At 41.4% G+C, this 21,789-nt stretch overlaps 1 protein-coding gene across 1 annotated transcript in view; it reads right to left on the reverse strand.

Moving 5' to 3' along the window:
* The window catches only part of LOC122427169 (natural resistance-associated macrophage protein 2-like), a 32,852-nt gene extending 12,786 nt beyond the window's left edge, over positions 1-20,066 (reverse strand). Inside the window, exons 1-13 of the mRNA XM_043446469.1 lie at positions 20,021-20,066; positions 11,455-11,526; positions 9,690-9,841; positions 8,853-8,972; positions 8,082-8,201; positions 6,743-6,849; positions 5,906-5,976; positions 5,739-5,806; positions 3,375-3,530; positions 2,572-2,730; positions 1,670-1,756; positions 669-788; positions 368-517 (exon numbers count right to left, since the gene is read on the reverse strand). Of these exons, the coding sequence (XP_043302404.1) occupies positions 368-517; positions 669-788; positions 1,670-1,756; positions 2,572-2,730; positions 3,375-3,530; positions 5,739-5,806; positions 5,906-5,976; positions 6,743-6,849; positions 8,082-8,201; positions 8,853-8,972; positions 9,690-9,841; positions 11,455-11,526; positions 20,021-20,066 (1,428 nt within the window). The remainder of the gene's footprint in view (positions 1-367; positions 518-668; positions 789-1,669; positions 1,757-2,571; positions 2,731-3,374; positions 3,531-5,738; positions 5,807-5,905; positions 5,977-6,742; positions 6,850-8,081; positions 8,202-8,852; positions 8,973-9,689; positions 9,842-11,454; positions 11,527-20,020) is intronic.
* Between the last annotated feature and the right edge of the window lie 1,723 nt (positions 20,067-21,789).

Here is a 21,789-nt window from a genome sequence, read left to right on the forward strand (position 1 = left end):
GAATCAATTATGATCACAGTGTCTTTACAAAATTTGTATCTGCCTTGTCTTCTTAATCTCCATAAAGCCCAACAGTGTCCTATACTTTATTTAATGCTTGTTTGGATTAACAAACAATAATTGTATTCTATGTGTAATTACAGCTTATAATTCCCATTCAACAAGCTTAAAAATAAAGCCATTTCTAAAAGTCTTTTAGATGCCAGAGATTTCATATGCATTCACCATTGACCAAGACTATGCCTCTTTCTTCCTCTGAATTTTCCCCACAACCACACTAGGCTTGTTATCTAAAGGCAATACAGAATATAGGTACAGAATCCCTCCTGACTTAGTGGGATGTGAATTTCCCCAGCTCCCTCCTCACTTGTAAACTCTGAAGAACATTCAGGAAGTCATTCATCCCTGTTAGATGCTCCACATCTTGGAAGACGGCAATAAGTAGAGCGGGGATGATGGCAATAGAGCGGGTCAGACTCACTCGGGCAAAGCGTGACCATTTTAGGTTCAGGAATCCCTGGAAGAAAACACAGAAACAGGATGAATGTCTGGAAGGAAATAGAAAAAGGACTGGGTAGTTTGGGAAGACAATAGAGGCACGGGATTAAGAAAGAACAAAAGGGCAATGTCCTCTTCCCCTAGTCTATCCCAGTCACAGCAGCACATACCTCCATGACAAATTGGCCGGAATAGGTTCCTGTCATGGTGGAGCTCTGCCCCGCAGCCAGGATCCCCACCGCCCAGATGTAGAGAGCGGCAGGCCCGAAGTAACACCCCAGCACAACACCCTGGAGAGGCAAGGGAGAAAGATCACCTGAGACAACACCCCAAAGTACTCCTCTGTGTCACCTCTCTGTCTTCCTGGCCACACACCCACCTCTACCAAGCACTGTGCTGAGCACTGTCCCAGAAGCTAGACTTGGGTCCTGACCTCATTCAGAGGCTTTCAACCTAAATTCTGCTGGATGGGTCCCCATTTCTCCTTAGCCTAGTCCCTTCTCTTGTCTAGGTTCCTAAAGCTTTTATCCTTAACTTATACATTAACTATTAAAAAAAAGTCTACAACACATTTCCCAAATTATATTCTTTAACACAGTATTCTGGAAGATGATAACAGGAACAAAGAGAAAGCACAAATGAATTTTGGAGATGCTTATATTCTACTCTTGGAGGTTCATAATGTAACTAGCATAAGGGACAGAGAGGCCCCGATAAAGATGACTTTACGGGGACTTGCCTGGTGTTCCATTGGTTTAAGACCCTGTACTCCCAATGCAGGGGGTATGGGTTCGAATGCTGGTCAGAGAACTAGGTCCCACACGCCACACAGGACAGCCTACATAAATAAAGTGTCCCGTCACTGGGGCTAGGTGGGGAACAAGTATAAAAAATAAATCACTTTACTAAGAACACTTTCTCTAGTCACCCCGATTAATGCCTATAGCAGCACAGGTTTGGGAATTGCTGATTCAATTAATTCATCTTTTCAGCAGATCTCTATTGCCTTCTACATAATCCAAAAGTCTTATCTGGTATCTGGACCTCTGGAAAAAAAAACAACACTTCAGAGAAGGTATGCTGAGCTCTGAAGTGAACCCATGGCAAAGACCAGATATTATGCTGAGAATATTGATTCAGGAGCAAAGATCAGAAACCTGAACAGGTTTACCCCTTTGTAGATGTCCACAGTCAGTGTTGAGTTATCATCAGGGAAAAGGTGAGTATGGGCACTGCTGCTGTTTTTACAGACCGCAACCTGGAACCAAAGCAGTTTAGGAACAATTTTTAATTTTGAGTCCAGGACTCAGATAAGAAGACCTCTCCTATAGATCACACACAGGTCATCTAAGAGATGGATGCTGAAGGCGAGACACTGGACATGGATTGATGACAGCAGAGACTGGCAGCAATGGCCTTGAGGTCTTCCTTGATAATTTTTCTACACTCCCAGGTCATCAAAAACTTTTCCTGAGTTACAGTATGCATGGTAATACATGAATGTTAGGTCAATTTAAATGGTGACATGAAGTGAGGGCCCTTAGAAGGCTTCAAATATGAAGGGACACCCAGAATAGAGAGTCCTTAGTCAAAGCAGAGCCAGGAATCAGAGGTCCTATGAGAGTGAGAGGAAACAAAGGAGTGATCAAAACTAGGTTGGCAATCAGGAGTCAAGAGGACAGAGAACTCAGTGTGATAAAACAGTCTGTCTAGCCACAGATTCTATTTTCTGTGTGCTGACTCCTCCCAACCTGTCATCACCAAATGGCAGGACTGGAAAGCAGTCAGTAGTTGGAAGCAAAAGGGGATGAGAAAGAGCAAATAGACGTGAAGCCACTAACCACAGCATGAGGCAGTTTTTATCTGAGGACTGGTCCCTTCCCAGTCCAAAGCTGAGAATGATGGGTCTGGACTTGGCCACAGCCCTAGACTACAAACCCGACTAGCGCAGCGACTTAAGTCAGCACTGAGATCTATTTCGCCTGAGCTCTGAGTCACTGTCGTGCCTTCTGCCCCAGTCAGCCTCCTCCTTACCCTCACAGTCACTGCTACCCAGGTCCCTGGCTTACTTACCACCTGCTGGTTGGTTTTCTCAAAAAATGCTTCGGCAAACACGGAGATGACAAAGACATTGATGATAAGGGAAACAAAGAGAGCAATGCAGGAATCAATGAAGAAGTACTTATTCGCTTCTTGAACTTCCTGCTTATTGGCTCGGTCTACCTGTCTGGACTAGAGAGGTAATAGCAACAGTCATTTTTTGACTAGTTGGAACAAGTTTCCTTGTAATATTTCATGAGTTGGAGTCAGCTGAAAGTCCTAGAGGTCAAACAACTGACCACATGAAGTGTGACAGACCCCACATACATCCTGGTTCACTGAGTTTAATCACGACCCTTTGATGACATCACACATACCCAAACAGGGAAAAGTGACTGAGTGAGTGATGAGCCCTCAGTTACTGTGGCTTGAAGAACCACTGACCTACAAAAACAACCTGATTTTAGACATAAGGGGGAGTTACCCTTAATTACAAAGGTCTCTGAAACTTTCCAGCAAACAATTGTGTTGGACTGACTGGTAAAAGCTAGGTTGGGCTCCTTCCTCCTGACCTCCATGAGGCCATTGAGGTTTCTGAGATTTAAAGACAAGAGACACGGTGCCCCTTCAGATCTTTTAAGGACTTTCGTCCTTTCTCTATGGGGTCAGTCATCTCTGGTCACCTTGGTGATACAAGAGTGTGGTGTCCAACTGTGGAAAAACACCGTGCTCCTTCAGGGCTCCAATAATTGTAAACTAAATATGTATCCCTTGCAACAAAAGGAAAAGATGCCATGAACTACATAAGTCACTGAGATAAGATAGGTCTTGCTTACCTTGACTAAGGCAGAATGCAGGTATATGTTGTGTGGTGTGATAACAGCACCCATGATGGCCACAGCCTGAATGATCTGTGGGGTACGACAGCCTGAACAGGATGGTAGGAACATGCCTTGGAGGACCTGGGTCTGGCTAGGTTTCACTGTAACATACTACATACAAACAGAACAGCTATTAGCCTTTTCTGGAACTTGACACTAGGAGAATAATACGGTACTAGATAACATTGCATCCTTTACTCCTTAAACCCCTTCATCAACACTATTTAGGAAATGAGGAACATAGAACCACCCAAAAGAAACCAAGCACCACAAGGTTAGAGAATTTATGACTGGGGTATCCAGACATTTCACATTATTTTACATATACTAAATAGATGTGTAAAGAATATAATTAATATTCTAAAGAAATAACATGGTTGCTAAGGGCCTTATTGATATTAGTGTCACAATAACTCCTGTGAGACACACCTTAGAATACAGTGAATTCTTGATTACCCACACAAATCATGCTTCTGTGCTCAGTTCAGTTCAGTGGCTCAGTCATGTCTGACTCTTTGTGAACTCATGGACTGCAGCACACCAGGCTTCCCTGTCCATCACCAACTCCAGGAGCTTGCTCAAACTCATGTCCATTCAGTTGATGATACCATTCAACCATCTCATCCTCTGTTGTCCCCTTCTCTTCCTGCTGTCAATCTTTCCCAGCATCAGGGTCTTTTCCAATGAGTCAGTTCTTCGCACCAGGTAGCCAAAGTATTGGAGATTCAGCTTCAGCATCAGTCCTTCCAATGAATATTCAGGACTGATTTCCTTTAGGATTGACTGGTTGGATCTCCTTGCAGTCCAAGGGATTCTTAAGAGTCTTGTCCAACACCACAGTTCAAAAGCATCAATTTTTCAGAGTTCAACTCTCACATCCATACATGATTTCTGGGAAAACCATAGCTTTGACTAGATGGACCTTTGTCAGCAAAGTAATGTCTCTGCTTTTTAATGTGCTGTCTAGGTTGGTCATAGCTTTTCTTCCAAGGAGCAAGTGTCTTTTAATTTCATGGCTGCAGTCACCATCTGCAGTGATTTTGGAGCCCCTAAAAATAAAGTCAGCCACTGTTTCCACTGTTTCCCCATCTATTTGCCAAGAAGTGATGGGACCAGATGCCACGATCTTTGTTTTCTGAATGTTGAGTTTTAAGCCTACTTTTTCACTCTCCTCTTTCACTTTCATCAAGAAGCTCTTTAATTCCTCTTCGCTTTCTGCCATAAGGGTGGTGTCTTTGGCGTATCTGAGGTTATTGAAATTTCTCTCAGCAATCTTGATTCCAGCTTGAGCCTCATCCAGCCTGGCATTTCTCATGATGTACTCTGCATGTAAGTTAAATAAGTAGGGTGACAATATATAGCTTTGACGTATTCCTTTCCCAATTTGGAACCAGTCTGTTGTTCCATGTCCAGTTCTAACTGTTGCTTCTTGACCTGCATACAGATTTCTCAGGAGGCAGATAAGGTGGTCTGGTATGCCCATTTCTTTAAGAATTTTCCACAGTTTGTTGCAATCCAAAGTCAAAAGCTTTAGCGTAGTCAATAAAGCAGAAGTAGGTGTTTTTCTGGAACTCTCTTGTTTTTCAATGATCCAACATCTGGTGCTCACATATGTATATAAAAATTATTTATGCTTGCCACTAGCATCTGCTGAGACTCACTCAAAAACACTTCTCATACACTGTTTTTCCTGGTTCAGCATTTCTCTTGGAAGCCTTAGACCAAGCTGTATCATCTACTCATAGAGTAGACATACTTTTAAAAGCTTAGCTAGTCCAATAAACAGAAATCAGTTTATAATAATTGGACATAGAAAGGTGCTAGGTTTCACTTCACTGCATATAATGATAAGGTTAGGGATAACCCAACGCAGTGTTGGGGCTGGGGCACAAAACAGGAAACATGCACTGTATCCCCTATAGTTCATTAACTGTTACAATGCAGAGAAAGTCCAAGCTGGAATTACTGTCAACCAGGATGAGCAAAAACAGAACCCGTCAAGGTAACAACCAAGAATAACCCTGCAACTCCTCTCCTAATCCTTGCCAAGGCTGTTCTGTTGTTGAGATGGCCAATTTGGGACCAGGGAGTCTAGTCTGGAAAGTCCTAGAAATTCTAGTCATTTTTCACCTAGGAGCCCCTGCAGAACTTCCTGGACACTAGTCTTTCCTATATCCTTATTCCTTTAAAATTGTCCTAGTGCTGAATTTGGGTTTTGTTAACACACGCTGTCTTTTATAATAAAAGGACAAAAATTTTGTTTAAAAAGCTAATGAAAAAAAGACAAACAACAGCTAATGATCAGCCTGTAATACTTGCCTCATAACCAAATGTGAGGGCCATAATAGTGATGAGAAAACCAAAAAACGCTTCCAGCTTCCGCAAACCTGAAGAGGAAAATGTAGCAGTGAGTTCACAGAAGGCAGATTTCCCCGTAAGCCACATGATGGAAATTTCAGTGACCCCTCTGTTCCCACTGTCCTTACCATATTTGTCCAAAAAGAGAAATATAAGGGTATCTGCAATGGTGATGAGAACTCCACCCCATAGAGGAATCCTAGGTCAGATATTAAAATGGGAGATTAAAGAAAAGAAAAGAAAAGAAACAGTAAGAAAAAGACTCTCTTCCCAACAACTCTCTAGATATATGACCCTTGGAGGAGCAAGGACCTGGGGAAAAGGGAACAGTGGTAAGGAGGCCAGGCCTTGGGCGTTTTAGGATCACAGCACTAAGTAAAGTAATACATTCATTCAAACTTTATCTACTATTACAGACATTCAGGACGCAAAGCTGAAAAATATGGGTCTTATCTCTCAAGGAGTTCACTTGACAAGTGGGATAAGCTGACATACAAATTAATTATAATATACATTGCCACACACTGGATAACACAGATATGCATGACCAAACATGAGAACATGGGAGATAAAGAGCCTACATCTGCCAGAAGAGAAGAAGGTGGTTCCAGAGTGGTTAAATGGAAAAAATAATACTTGAGTTGAATTTTGAAAATTGAAAATGACTTGGGTTTTTGTTTTTATGTTGTTGTTGTTTCATTGCTAAGTCATGTCCAACTCTTTTGCAACCCCCATGGACTATAGCCCACCAGGCTCCTCTGTCCATAGGATTTCCCAGGCAAGAATACTGGGGTGGGTTGCCATTTCCTTCTCCAATGGATTGTCCTGACCCAGGGATCAAACGTGCATCACCTGCTTGACAGGCAGATTCTTTACCACTGAGCCAGCTGGGAAGGACTTTTGTTTTTATACTTGCTTTGAAATCCCACAAAACATTGATTACTTTCTAGAGAAAACCCCCTCACCTTCCTACAGACAGGAGATTGATGGCAATAGCTGAGCCAATAACTTCTTGCATATCTACACCAATGATAGCCAACTCCACCATCAGCCACAGAAGGATTCGTGGAACCTAAACATCAAACAGCAGAAAGATATGGTTCTAATTAATCATTTCTAAGAACTTCCCTATAGTTTGGAATTCACATTTTGGCACTGTGATAAGGACTTAATAACAGTCCTTTATTAAGCCTTAGGTCCAGAGATGAAGGACCAGAACTCAGCTTTGGCCCCCTGCTGGAGAGGGCCAGGGTGCTCTTTGTGGCAGAGCCTGTGAGTCAAGGTCAGGGCAGCAGCTGATGCCAATTTCTTCTCCTTCCGTTTCACTTGACAGAAGAATGGAATTTCCATTCATTATTTCCACTTAATTTTTCATCTAAAAACAATCCTGAAAGTTTTAGTGGAAAATGAGAATGCTAGGATGGTCAAAATATTGTTCAGGAGAGAATAAAAATACTGCAGAAGAAAATATCTATCCTGACCACAGCTGAAGAGACAAAACAAACGTGAAAATGTTGGAGTCATCCTTAGTGTAATAATACACAAGCAAGTAAAAAAAGACAGATATGCAAAGGGACTCGGGGCAAAGTGTTGGAATTGGGTGTCCTATAATAAAATCTGGGATCTAATCTGGTCAATAATTGAACAGAAAGAAATTTCTGTTAGCTCATTGAGGCCAGGAAAAAAAAAAAACAACCTCCAGGAATCTACTACCTAACAAATATGTCACAAAAAAAAAAAAAACCACTAAGATACATGAAGAAAGAGAAGATAAAACAAACTATGAATTCCCAAGTTTTTTTGTTTTTTTTTTTTTAAGAGGCATACAAGATAAAAAGCAGGTAAGGATACTCTCACAGCCAGGAAAGGAGATTGAACATTTAAGACAAACTGGAGGCAGATTAGTACTTATCCAAAGATCAAGTCAGTTTAAACCTGTCTTCCAGACACTGTTGTTGTTGTTCAGTCGCTCAGTGGTGTCCGACTCTTTGCGGCCCCATGGACTGCAGCACGCCAGGCTTCCCTGTCCTTCACCATTTCCCGGAGTTTGCTCAAACTCATGTCCATCGAGTCGGTGATGCCAGCCAACCATCTCATCCTCTGTGGTCCCTTCTCTTCCTGCCTTCAATCTTTCCCAGCATCAGGGAAACACGGTTTAGCAGCAAGAGGAGCTAGAGAATTTCCCTTGGGATTCCCAGCCCTCAGGGCCACGATCCCCACATCCTCCACTATTTTAGTATACTAGGGGCTAGCATAGGTTACCAGACACATAGTTACCTATGATGTGAGACGAACACTGCTTACCCTGGGATACTGGCGGTGACACACTTCAGCAAGATGCAGCCCAGTGACCACTCCCAGTCGGGCTGCAAGGCTCTGCAGCAGGAGTCCCATGATGGTGGAAAACAGAACAACCCAGAGCAACTAGAGAAGAACAAAATCCCGCCATTACACTCTCGAGATAACTGGAAGTTTTGGTTTGGTTGTTTGGCAATGGGAATGAGAAACAGCACACTCAGGGAAGAGCCCAGTTCAGGAATCCAATGACCTGAGTTCTGTATCACCTTCTGTATCACAGAACTTGCTAGGTCGCCTTGCACCTTTCCAAGTTCTAGTTCTGCTGTTTCACTTTTGTTCAAGGAAACTACCTGGGTAAATAAAACTAAAAACCAACTACGTGATAAAATAAAATTTAAAAACAGAAAAGTACTTTTCATCGAAGTGTTAGAGCCAATGAAGAGTCAGCATGTAGCCAACCAAGGTTCATATCCAACAGGCAGAGCAGAGGAAAAGGATGTGGTGTGCTCTGTGTGTTTAAAAAGGAAAGAAAAAGTTAAAGTGTTAGTCACTGAGTCGTGTCCGACTCTTTGTGACCCCATGGACTGTAGCCTGCCAGGCTCCTCTGTCCTGGAATTTCCTAGGCAAGGATAATGGAGTGGGTTACCATTCCTTTCTCCAGGGGATCTTCCTGACCCAGGGATCAAACCTGTGTCTCCCTCATTGCAGGCAGATTCTTTACTACCTGAGCCACCAGGTAAACCAAAAAAAATGGATGAGGGAGGACTCTATGTTCACCTTAAATCCAGCCAGTGCTCCAGACTGCAAATCACATTCAATGTTTCCTGGATCCACAATGCTCATAAGAAATCCTGGTCCCGTGAAAGCCCAGAGTTTGCGAAAGCTAAAACAAGAGGGCTGTACAAGAGAGGAAAACAGAGCAAAATGATTATCTCCTCCAGGGGGAGAATAGATACATGCCTATGTATGGCTGACTCCCTTTGCTGTCCACCTGAAACTAGCCAATATTGTTAATTGACTAGACTCCAATATAGAAGAAAAAGTTTTAAATAATAATAATAAAAGTGTCTCTTGGAGAAAAAAAAAAGGTTATCACCTCCAAACTGCTGATCTAATTTATCTATTATTTTATCACATAAAAAGCAGCAATATCAGTTTCATAAGAACAAAGGGTTCGAAAGTTGGACATGGGTGAGTCCAAGTTTCTCCTCCATCTTATCCATTCCTTATCAATAACCTGGTGAGCTCTCTGTCCAAATAAGAGCCCTTCTCTTACCTGCCCTTCCAACAGCCTTTCAGTCTAAAACCGCAGCAATAATAGCAGTACCTCTGTGCTCAAACACTACCCAAATGGGACAAAAGGCACCGGAAAAAAGGAAACATGAAATTTTCCCTTTCTGGGTCAAAAAATGCTCACTAGTACAACTTGGCAATGGTTTTTCAAGGGCCTTAGTTTCCTTAAAAGTTTCTGTTTACTCTGACTACAAAAATTCAGTCTTCAGAGATTGCTTGCCAGAACTGACTCTGAGGTTGCTGATCCTGAGTTATCCAGCAGACATTGTACATAGGTCTTCCCTAGATAATAATATTTTTCTCTAAGGACCTGTCACTAACCTTCTCCTCAGGAATGGCAATCTTCTCATCAAAGTAGGTGGTAAAGGGCTCCTCTGTGTGTGCCCCAGGGGACTGTGGAATTGAGGAGTTACTGCAGGCAGGGTTGATGGCACCAAGACTGACAGAGACTCCATGGTCTCCAGAAGCATTTTCTGAATTAACAGATTTGAAAAGAAATGAGTTAAAATTAACAAAATACACTAATATTAATAATCATCTTAGAAATACTGAAATTAAACCTTTTTAATACCTAAATGCACAAGATCAACCTGACTCTGTATCAATTTCTGGTTCAGTTCAGTTCAGTTCAGTTCTGTCGCTCAGTCATGTCAGGCTCTTTGCGACCCCATGAACCACAGCACGCCAGGCCTCCCTGTCCATCACCAACTCCCGGAGTCCACCCAAACCCATGCCCATTGAGTCAGTGATGCCATCCAACCATCTCATCCTCTGTTGTCCCCTTCTCCTCCTGCCCTCAATCTTTCCCAGCATCAGGGTCTTTTCAAATGAGTCAGCTCTCCGCATCAGGTGGCCAAAGTATTGGAGCTTTAGCTTCAACATCAGTCCCTAAAATGAACACCCAGGACTGATCTCCTTTAGGATGGACTGGTTGGATCTCCTTGCAGTCCAGGGGACTCTCAAGAGTCTTCTCCAACACCACAGTTCAGAAGTATCAATTCTTAGGCACTCAGCTTTCTTTATAGTCCAACTCTCACATCCATACATGACCACTGGAAAAACCATAGCCTTGACTAGATGGACCTTTGTTGGCAAAGTAATGTCTCTGGTACTTTATTTTTATTTATATTTCTAATAAATTAATTTTTGAATAGGCAACACATTCACATGGCTGAAAATTTGAGGAATACAAAATTGCTTATGGTGATAAAGCTCCCTCTCAACCCTCTTCCCCGGTCACTAAGCGCTACATCAGTTTTCAACACTAATCTCACAAATGGTCTCCCCCTACTTTCACGCTTCTATTGTACTGCACTGTGAAAGTCACTCAGTCGTGTCTGACTCTTTGCGATCCCATGGACTATAGAGTTCATGGAATTTTCCAGGCCAGAATACTGGAGTGGGTAGCCGTTCCCTTCTCCAGGGGCTCTTCCCAACCCAGGGATCAAACCCAGGTCTCTGCACTGCAGGCGGATTCTTTACCAGATGAGCCACTGGGGAAGCCCTCACGCTTCTACTGCCACTTGCCAATTTTTAGAATCATTTTCTTCTAAAATCACTGATGTCTAGCGCTTAATATATAACATCCCTAGACTAGCCGCACTGATAACCTAAAATCTTAACTTTTAGAAGGAAATTGTCAGGCTAATGGGACACTCCAGTCTCCACCCCCCACCCATTTTTTTAGTAGGATTTACTCAAAGGATCATCCTTGGACATGATATCTCCATCAGGCTGCCCCAAAAATGGGTAACTTGCAAAATACTGCCACATTTCAGGCTAAACTCTGAAGTTTCAGGGAAACCACCAAACAGGAACCTTTTGCCACCTGACTAAGACCGGCAGTGAAGAGCTTGGGGAAGGGGAGGTGTCACCCTCATGACAGGAGCACTCATCGATGACTAATCAGCAGTGTTTCCCTTGTCTGAATGGAGCAGGTCTCCATGATATTGATGGCTGGGGGACAGGAGATGGCGACAATTTTTGATGAAACAGAGGACAAGAAGGACAATATGGTAAATCTCTGTTACTGGCTTAAGCCTAAATCCAAACAAAAATGAGTCAATGACACAAAGCTGTAAATTACCATCTGGCATCTTCTGTTCAGGACCCAACACCGTAGTGGATACCTGAGTGCCTGAGTTCATAGAATAGGACTCTGGAAAGGAGAGAAGAGAAGGAGAGGAATTAGCAAGAACAAATTAAAACAAGTTTCACGAGCAGCATTCTGTGACTCTGTATGACTGAACCCTTACTATGTGAAAAGAATAATTGTTCTACTGAATTAGATAACCTTGGAAATAATCACAGTTCGCAGACTATGATTAGAGATGTTTAATAGAAAAAATATAAAAGTCTTAATCATATTTTTGCTGGCAACACTTCAAAACAAAATTGAAGTAAAGGGTATTCCAGGAAAGCGGGCAAGTAGTTTTTAATAAGTATCCACAGGAAATAGTGAGGGACAGGGACACCTGGGGTGCTGCAGTCCATGGGGTCACAAAGAGTCAGACATGGATTAGTGACTGAACAACACAACAAAAGCATCCACAGAATGGCTTTGAGGCAATCTCCCAGTCTCTGCCTTTGCCTCCAGATTAACCCAAATATTTAAGAGACTGACTTCCCACCATTTTGATGGGTTTCTAAGGACAGAGATCTATAACTCTCTTTGATCTAACTAACAATTTAAGCTCATATTTCAAGCTTCTGGGTCGGGGGGAAGCATCTCACGAGCACACTGGTAGAAGAGGGCCACTGTTTCGCAGCCTCACCTTTCCGTGAACAGAGACTTCAGCTGTAAGGTTTCAGGTCTCATTCCTCAGCACTTCAACAACTAAGAGAAAAATGAATGACCAGCTCCACCTCCCTGCCCCCCCAGAGGCACCAGGAGGACAAGGCATAGTCCACATTCCACCTGCACTTCTCTCCATCAGCAATAAGCAGCCTGGGAAGGGAGAGCATGAGGACTACTGGGTTAAGTTTAACTGGGGGTTAGAGGGGGTATATTAGTAAATCCATTGGGTCACAGATCTATGGCATATTCTCCAGTCAACTCCACCAATAAGGCTAATTTTAAAAAATTTTGATCTACTGATTAAGGAATCTATTTCTCAGTTAAGTTCAAACTTCGAAGGGGAAAGGTAAATAATATTAATTGTTAACCACCTCCCCTTGAACCCCAACAACTATCCTACTAAAAAACTAAGGAAGCCTCCCCTTCTCTTTCCTTTACTAGTCTTTTTCCACTCCTGTGTGAACAGTGCTCTACTTTCTTTTTTAGATATTCTGGTAACATATTCTGGGGTTTTCCTGGTGGCTTAGCCGAAAAGAATCCTTTTGCCAATGCAAGAGACTTGGGTTTGAGCCCTGGTTGGGAAGATCGCCTGGAGAGGGAAATGGCAACCCACTCCAGTATTCTTGACTGGGAAATGCCATGGACAGAGGAGCCTGGTGGGCTACAGTCCATAGGGTCTCAAAAGAGTCAGACATGACTTAATGACTAAAACAATAACAAATTGACATATTCTATACCTATTTTGCAGAATTAAGACCTGAAGGGGGTGTTAGATTTCATCTATATTCTGGAGTGTAAAACATACCACCTCTTGCTAAGTTAGGAAACATAACCTTTCATCTCTATAGTCACCAATATCAAGAACTTTGTATAATGAACAAAATCCATGTCCTTCCTATCAGAGTTTGAGCTACCAGATGGTTTCACCAGCAGATCTCAATACTGCTGACTAAACCCCACCCTTATCTCAGCCAGCACCTCACCTAAATGGGACATACACATCTGACCACTCAGTAGCAGTACCACTTGAATTCCAATCACAGCACAGCTCCTAGACCCCACTCAGAGCGTTTTTACTTTTATTTTACATTAATTCTAAGAAACCAAGATAACACACAATAAACTAGAAACCAAAAATCCGATCTGGGACTATGGCTCTTACACAGAAAATCGTGGGCTATTTATATGAGAAAACTTCTGTATGCTTCAATCCCTCAGAAACATTATTATGAAGATTACTGGGAATTCCCTGGTGGTTCAGAGGTTAGGACTCCATGCTTTCACTGCCAAGGGTGTGAATTTGATCACTGGTCAGGCAACTAGGATCCCACAAGTCACATAGCAAAGGCCCCCTCCAACCCACCTCCCAAAGAAGAATATTATTATGGGAGTTCCCTGGTGGCATAGTGGTTAGGATTCTAGCCTTTCACTGCTGTGGCCCAGGTTCAATCCCTGGCTGGGGAACTGAGATCTTGAAGCCACACAACATAGCCAAAAAATAAACTAATTAAATAAATAAAATAGAAAGAAGTGCCAAAATGTCGTGAATTATTTTTTTTAAGATTAGTATTATTAATATTATATTAGTAAGAATAACTCAAGTTTCAAATTGCTGCTCTACTCAGGAAGGACCAATTCAATGAGATTACTTTTGTCTTGATGATTGATATCTGGTTTCAGAAGGCACAGAAGTATTCAACACATTTGAGGAAGATTCCTATTCAAAACAGGCCTTTAAAGGTTATATTTAAAAAGCAAACAATTGAGACAGAAGTGTGTTTTTCCCCAAGTATCATGTGTGAAAGGGTGATAGTTAAATAATTTTAAAAAGAAATGTCTCACAAAAAAATCAAATTATTGTAATTAGTATTCTAAGTGATTATTCCCATAATTACTTACAGAACTTTTAAACACAAGAGTCTGATCTTCTTTCCAAAATCTCTCTCCAAGAAAGAAAATGCATTCTAGATTTCAACTTCTTGCTTTTTTTTTTTTTTTTTTTTGCTACGCTGTGCAGCTTTTAGGATCTTAGTTTCCAGAACAAGGATGGAACCTGGGCCTGGAAGATAAAACCCCCGAGTTCCAACCACTGGACCATCAGGGAATTCCCTAGATTCCAACTTTCTCATCAAAACATTGAGTGAACAACTCTAACTTTCATTGCTTGCAGTGTCTAGAGAACATAACGAGGGCAAGGAATGGAGAATCAATGCGCTCTGCATGCTGCCAGTGTTTAGGTCTTGACGAAAATTCAACACCCAGATAGAAGCAGTAATTTAATAATAAGAACACTTTGCTCTCTAGGACCATACCTCCAGGTCATTTTAGTCATTAAATTATGTTAAGAAAAGATCAAGTGGAGATACAAGTAATAAAAATCAACCCTCCAGTACTCGGACAATTATGATTAACAGTGTGCCTTGACATTCTAGCTCACCCCCAACCACTAAGTGTCACCTTCTCTTAAAGCCAGCAAGTTTCCTCCTATCAAACAGCCATCAACAGCAGGGGGGGAAAGGCACTCATGGGTCAATGCAATATAACAATTTTATCCCATTCCTCATTTAAAAAATTTTAAGTCTGTTTTACAAGATAAGAATGCTAATTACATTTTCTGTCTAAATGTCAAAAGTCTACATATCCTTTGACCCAGCAATTCCATTTCTAAAAATGCATACTAAAGAAACACTTGTACAGGAAGTATCAGTATGTGCAAGAATATTTCCCACAGCACTGTTTGTAGTTTCAAAAGACTAAAACAACCTAGGACATTCATAGAATGGAATACCATAAACAAGGCAAATCTAAACAGATTGACAGGAAACAATCTCCAAGATACACTGTGAAGTTAAAGATACTATAGAACAGTACGCTATCATTTATGTAGCAAAAGAGAGACACAGAATATACAATACACGTACAAACGAAATCCAAAGGACATACCAAACTGGTATTGCCATCTCCAAGAGGAAGGAGTGGAGGAGCACAAATGAAGTCAGGCAAAAGGACCTCTCATGAATATACACTGTATAAGGTTTTGCAATTTTAAAATATTTTGCCAAGTAAATGAATTGTTTATTTTTTAAAATCATAAAGCATGCAGATTTACTCAGTTTCCCAACAAACACCTCAGGAACCTTCCGTTTCTCAATGAACACTTCAGGGATATATCAGTTCTCTCTGATAAAGCTTCAGCAATGGATAACCAGAGATCTGAAGCTGTCTGGTGGGCAGGCATATGTGGCCTTAAGCTTAACTTACTACTACTTTGACTTAGTGTGCAAACAGCCATGCTCTGAAATTGTGATTTGGAAGTTTCTCCTGAATCCAAAGAAATAAAAAAGTCTTCCTCAACAAAGTGTTTCCTCACTCCTTAACCTGGGTTATATGGCCCTCTTTCATGTTCCCCCAAGGCACCTGCAGCTTACTATTATCAAACCATGTTACTCTGAAAGCATTCATTCCCTGATACTACTCTTGCAACTTTTCTGCAAGTTTTAAATTATATCAACATAAGAAGTTATATCCCCCAACACTTACTAGCTATCATAAATTCTGAATATTTAGTTGAAAATACTTCCAAGTGTTTTCTTAGCATTTACAAGAACTCTGAAGAACAATCTGGATAGCCCAAACCTGGTTTAAAAATTGACAACAAGAAAGTGTGAAATACTGAGTACTAAAGTATATAAAATTTCAACTATTCCCCCCATGGTTAAAAAAAAATTGAATTTAAACTAATATTTATCTTATTAAACTCTCTTACAAAGAGCAAAGTCACCCAAAACCATTTCATTGATTTTAGAGCTGTGTTCAATGTTGCAAAGGTCTCCCTAAAATTAATCTTAGTTTTGGAGAGGAATGTTTTTTGAACAGTCTTCTAATTCTTCTCCCCTTCTTTCACTCCTTTATATAGATAAAACCGGAGACAGCATTAAGTAGGAAAAGAAGTTTCATAGGGGCAACCAGAAAAGTGTGCATGGAATCAGCTGATTAGATAAATGTGAACAGGAATATTTAAAGCTGACTGGCAAAGCCACCTCTTTTCCCTCTTGATATTTCCTCAGCCAGTGTTCAGTGTTCAACATGCTGGTGACAAAATGGAAACTGCTGAAATAGGCCTTAAAAGTCATACCCAAGTTGTTTATTAGAGAATAAAAAGGAGTTGTGATTTAAAAAACAAAACAAAACACAGAATTCCATTTGTTTTGAAGAAAATGTAAAGATTTCCAGATCCTTCTAAAATTCCCTTTCCTCTAAAGGTCTACTTTAAGGCTAAAATACTTGATAATCCTACCAAACCAATATTTTTAGTATAGCTTTCATATTGTATAAGATGCTCTTCATGAAGGTGAGCTCCTGCCCCTGAATGATTAGGAGTCAACAAACTGAAATATTCTGTGTTTCAAACAGAGCTAACTGCTCTCTGAACTTATGGATTTTAATAAGGAATATTACTGGCCATTTTTTAGAATGAGAAATGATAGCTTCCTCTGTTTTTCCATTCCAGGTCAATAAAGAAGCATCAGTTTCTGAGTCTTTCCATCTAATTGATTCTGAAACTCAATCTGCCCCCACTAGGGGTGATAAGAGAGAAACCATGTGAATTTCTAAATTATAATTGAGGATGGGAAGTTTGGAATTATTTTTAAAATTTGAATACAAAATAATCCCATTTTTCTTTCATAAAAATGATGTTGATATAAAATGACATAATAAAAAAAAGACAGGTTGGAGACAGATTACATCTACTTCCTGACAAGCTTCCCTGGTGACTCAGATGATAGAGAATCTGTCTGCAATGCAGGAGACCTGGGTTTGATCCCTGGATCAGGAAGATCCCCTGGATAAGGGACTGGTTACTCACTCCAGTGTTCTTGCCTGGAGAATACAGGCAGAGGCGCCTGGTGGACTATAGTCCATGGGGTCTCAAAGAGTCAGAAATGACTGAGCAACTAACACTTTCAATGTTTTTCACCTGACAGAAGAACAAAGTGAAAAGCCCCTCTGGTGTTAGTTTAAGAAAAAAGCCTTGAAACTCTAACCCTCTCTACCCTGCTGCTAAGTCACTTCAGTCGTGTCCGACTCTGTGTGACCCCATAGACGGCAGCCCACCAGGCTCCCCCGTCCCTGGGATTCTCCAGGCAAGAACACTGGAGTGGGTTGCCATTTCCTTCTCCAGCTCATGAAAGTGAAAAGTGAAAGTGAAGTCACTCAGTTGTGTCCGACTCTTAGCGACCCCATGGACTGCAGCCTACCAGGCTCCTCTGTCCATGGGATTTTCCAGGCAAGAGTACTGGAGTGGGGTGCCATTGCCTTCTCTGCTCTCTACCCTAGTGGCTAATATTTCAGTAAGCTGAACGTCACACAAGCACGCCCAGTTCATAAAGTACAGTGCTGCTATTGTACAACATGCCTAACTTGCTTCAGAGACTCTCTCTCTCTCTCTCTCTCTCTCTCTCTCTGACACAATGGCCACTGAGGTGGACCATGTTACTGACTTTTTATGTCAAGGTAATAATCTCTAAATTGGAGACATCTCAATTAGTCAATCAGAGAACCACAATTTCAACTCAACACCAAGTTTGCTGTTTCCACTTGACTTAGACTTTTGAAAATCTGTTTGAAAGTTGAAAGGCAAATCTGACATGCAGAACATCTAATGATTAAGAAGAAAAATAAAGAGAAAATGTTAGGCAGCAAGATGAGGAGAGGGAGTAAGATACAAGGAGGAAGAGTACAGTTGAAAATAACATCAACTGCCTTGGTGTCAAAGGCGATAACTGGGGAGAGATGTGGCCAGGCTGTCGAGAAGTACTGAGTTTTTAGACAAAAATATCACTCATTAACCAGAGACTTGAGAACTAGAATGGCCCAATTAATACCCATTAAATAGGGCTCTTCACTTTCTCTGCTCAGCCCTCTGAGGCTTTGCCAGCTTCCAAACCTCCTTGCCTGCTCACATGTCAGGGCCACTAATATCTTCCTTTCAGACATTATAGCTTGGTCTTTGTCCCTCCCAGCTCTCACTGGAAGCCTCCCCTGATTTCCTCCCAACCGGAAGTTCACAGCAGTGTATTTCCCTTTGACAGCCCAACCTGGCCTCCTATCCTGACACAACTATCTCAGAACACAACTCCAAGCTCTGTAAAAATTTCAGAGACTTCTTTACCCTGAAATAAGAAGTCTATTAAACCAGTCTGTACCCACTTCTTATCTCAGAAAAAAATGTTTTGCCCTTATACTTAAGTAGCTTTTCTCTCGCAAATGTGAGGAATGATTACCATTAGGTTACATTCAACTTATTTATTCCAGTGACAGATACTGGCTGCCCCCAATGTAGACTGACCTTAACAATTTTTAGTAATATGTGCCTCAAAGTTTCTTTGCTTAAAGCAAAGAAAACTTGTCTGTAATGACAGACAATATATATATAAGATTCTCTAGTGTGCGAGCAAGAATGCTAAGTCACTTCAGTCGTGTCCAACTCTTTGCTACCCAATGGACTGTAGCCTGCCAGGCTCCTCTGTCCATGGAATTCTCCAGGCAAGAATACTGGAGGGGATTTCCATGCCCTTCTCTAGGAGACCCTCCTAACCCAGGGATCAAATCTGCATCTTCTGCATTTCATGCGGATTCTTTACCATCTGAGCCACCAGGAAATCAAGACTCATATATTCCTCCTTCTACCCTTTGGAACCTGCTGAAATTTCAATAGATAACCTTCAGCCTCCTTTCATTTCCTAGGAATTTTACAGACACTCTATTATTAGTGACAGATGGAACAAAAGAGAACAAAAATAACCCATACAAGATGACCTACTAGCAATAAGAACAAAGACAAGACTGAGAACCCTAATTTTCCAGTGTAAGTCTTTACTGGGAACTGATCCTTATTCTAAAAAAAGTATGTTACTCTGAACTTAAATTAAAAATGGAAGAGGAATTAGACAATAAATATATTTTTATCGTTGGTCAACTCTTTTATATTCCATTCTGATGGTATTACAGTTTATAATTCATATTTATTGTTTTACTATGTCCATGATATTCCCGATGATACCTGTAGGGCTCTTCCTGTGTCTCCAGGGGCCAATAAACATTAATTGTTCAATACATGCTTGTTAAATTATCAAAGACTAAATGGCATTGGATGGCTTAGACAGCAAGGGCCTAGTTCTTCTGACTCCTTATATTCTGCACATTCAAATGCTCTCTAACCAGAGAGACTCCCATGATAAAGAAGACAACAATAATAAGGCAAAAGGCTTCCTTTTCTGCCTCAAACGCTCCACTTTTTAAAGATGTTACTCCCTGTCTTCCTTATATAAACAGGATTCATAAAGACAATGTCCTCCACTCAAACCAAGCCAGTATCCAACTTTCAACACTATGCAAGTACTGAGTTGTCTTTATCCAAAGCTGAATAACTAAGCTTATACCATGTGTGTGTATACTCAAAGTCTCTCTGTCATGTCCAACTCTTTGCAACCCCACAGACTGTAGCCCACCAGGCTCCTCTGTCTATGGAATTTTTCAGGCAAGAATACTGGAGTGGGTTGCCATTTCCTCCTCCAGGGGATCTTCCAACCCAAAGATGGAATGTGAGTCTGCAGCATCTCCTACATTGGCAGGTAGGTTCTTTACTACAAATTAGTTCTGAGGATCTCTCTGCAATGCATATGGGGTGTTTCAGAAAAGCTTGATGAAGTCCCTCCAGACCAGAACCTTTCCTTTGGGAACTTCTACTGCAACTAGAAAATAAAATGACTGGACCTTCCTTTTCGCAATACAGGTCCGCTCTCTGGTGGGTAGATTCCCTGGGCTGTTATATACTTACTTGCTGGCTACTTACTTAGCTCACAGTGTGGGGCTGCCTCCTCCTTAAGCTGTTTCTTCATTGTGCAGGCTCTGTCTGACTTTTCCCAGTGCCGCTCCTGTCTCTTGCCTTTATATATAGAGACAAGTGCACCTCCCCTTGGTCAGACAAGGCCACTTACCCTGCTCTGGGCAACACATTGTTAAAGACACCACAGGGAGTTTCAAGAAGCAAACCACAACCTTCAAAGCATAATCAGATTTCATCTTTGACCTGTCGTGAAAAGGAAAGCATCATATATCTGCGGGAGCATCCAAGGAGGCTCATAGTAAAGAATCTGCTGATCAGTGCAGGAGACAGGAGCTTTGTTTCAGCCCCTGGGTTGGGAAGATCCCCTGGAGGAGGAAATGGCAAACCACTCCAGTATTCTTGCCTGGAGAATTCCACAGACAGTGGATCCTGCTGGGCTACTGTCCATATGGTCGCAAAGAGTTAGACATGACTGAGCAACTGAGCATGCATGTGTATATTTGCCACTCATGGATATTAGCAAACAGTTAATTACATTTAAAAACTTTGATTCTAAAATTTCATCTCTGTCTCATTTTGCAGGTGCTAGAGGCCCAGAATGGCCATAGCACCACAAGATGAAGAAGATCCCTTCCTTTCAGGACTAGAAGCCATCTCATTACAATCGACCTATCTCTGTCCTTGTTCTACAGCAGACAAGTTCCCTAAGGCAAAACTGCCTTAGATTGGGTTGGGCTCAATTTGCCCCCCTTCATGGGAAAATAAAAGAAGAAATATGAAATCACCTAAGAACTAACCTGTTGCAGGAAAAGTCCCTGTTGTGGTTTAGGACTCCCAAAATAGGAATTCATTTTACAAGGAGACTCTATCATAGTACTCCTGTGGCCGTTACTCAGGAACTGCCCCCAACTTACACGCTCCAGTCTTGCCTGCTAGGTCCCCAATGCACTTACAGTAACATTAATGGAATCCTTATTATGTATCAAATACCATATTTAGGACATTATAAACAAGAATTGCTCTTCACAATAAATTTGTGAGGAAGGACTATAATCTTTATTTTGCATGTTAGGAACCTGAGTTTGAGGGAGATTAAGTAATGACTTAAGGAGGTAAATTAATTAAAGCTAATTAATTTCACAGCATGTTAGTGGTAGAGTCAGGCTTTGAATAAAAATTTGTTAAATCTAAAAGCCAGCACCCCAACTACCATATCACAGTGCTTCATCTTACACACCTAAAACAGTTTCCTTTCATTCAAATCTCTAGCTCAGAAATAATTTCTCTTATAAAATCCTATTCATGTAAATTCACTGAACATTTCACATTATCATAAAGCCAACTGATTTCTTAATAGATGTTAATATGTATCTGTATCATGTGTGGTTTTATTTAAATAGGACACTTTTTCTTCCATGCTCACTTCCCTTCCACTCTCCCAGTATTCTTTTTCATGCTTTATTGTCCCCCTGAACAAGTGCATGAAGTTAACTCCTCCATGCATGCCTACTCAGAAGTTCAGTACTCTGTGACTCTTTGCAATCCCATGGACTATAGCAGGCCAGACTCCTCGGTCCATGGGATTTTCCAGGCAAGAATATTGGACTGGGTTGCCATTTCCTCCTCCAGAGGATCTTCAAGACCCAGAGATCAAACTCAAGATCCCAAGACCCCCAAGATCGAACAAGAACCACATCTCCTGTGTCTCCTGCATTGACAGGCAGATGCTTTACCACTGAGCCACCCAGGAAGCCCCCTCCTAAGTCTTCCCACCC

The sequence above is a fragment of the Cervus canadensis genome, chromosome 25 (assembly GCF_019320065.1).
Source record: "Cervus canadensis isolate Bull #8, Minnesota chromosome 25, ASM1932006v1, whole genome shotgun sequence".
Taxonomy (NCBI): domain Eukaryota; kingdom Metazoa; phylum Chordata; class Mammalia; order Artiodactyla; family Cervidae; genus Cervus; species Cervus canadensis.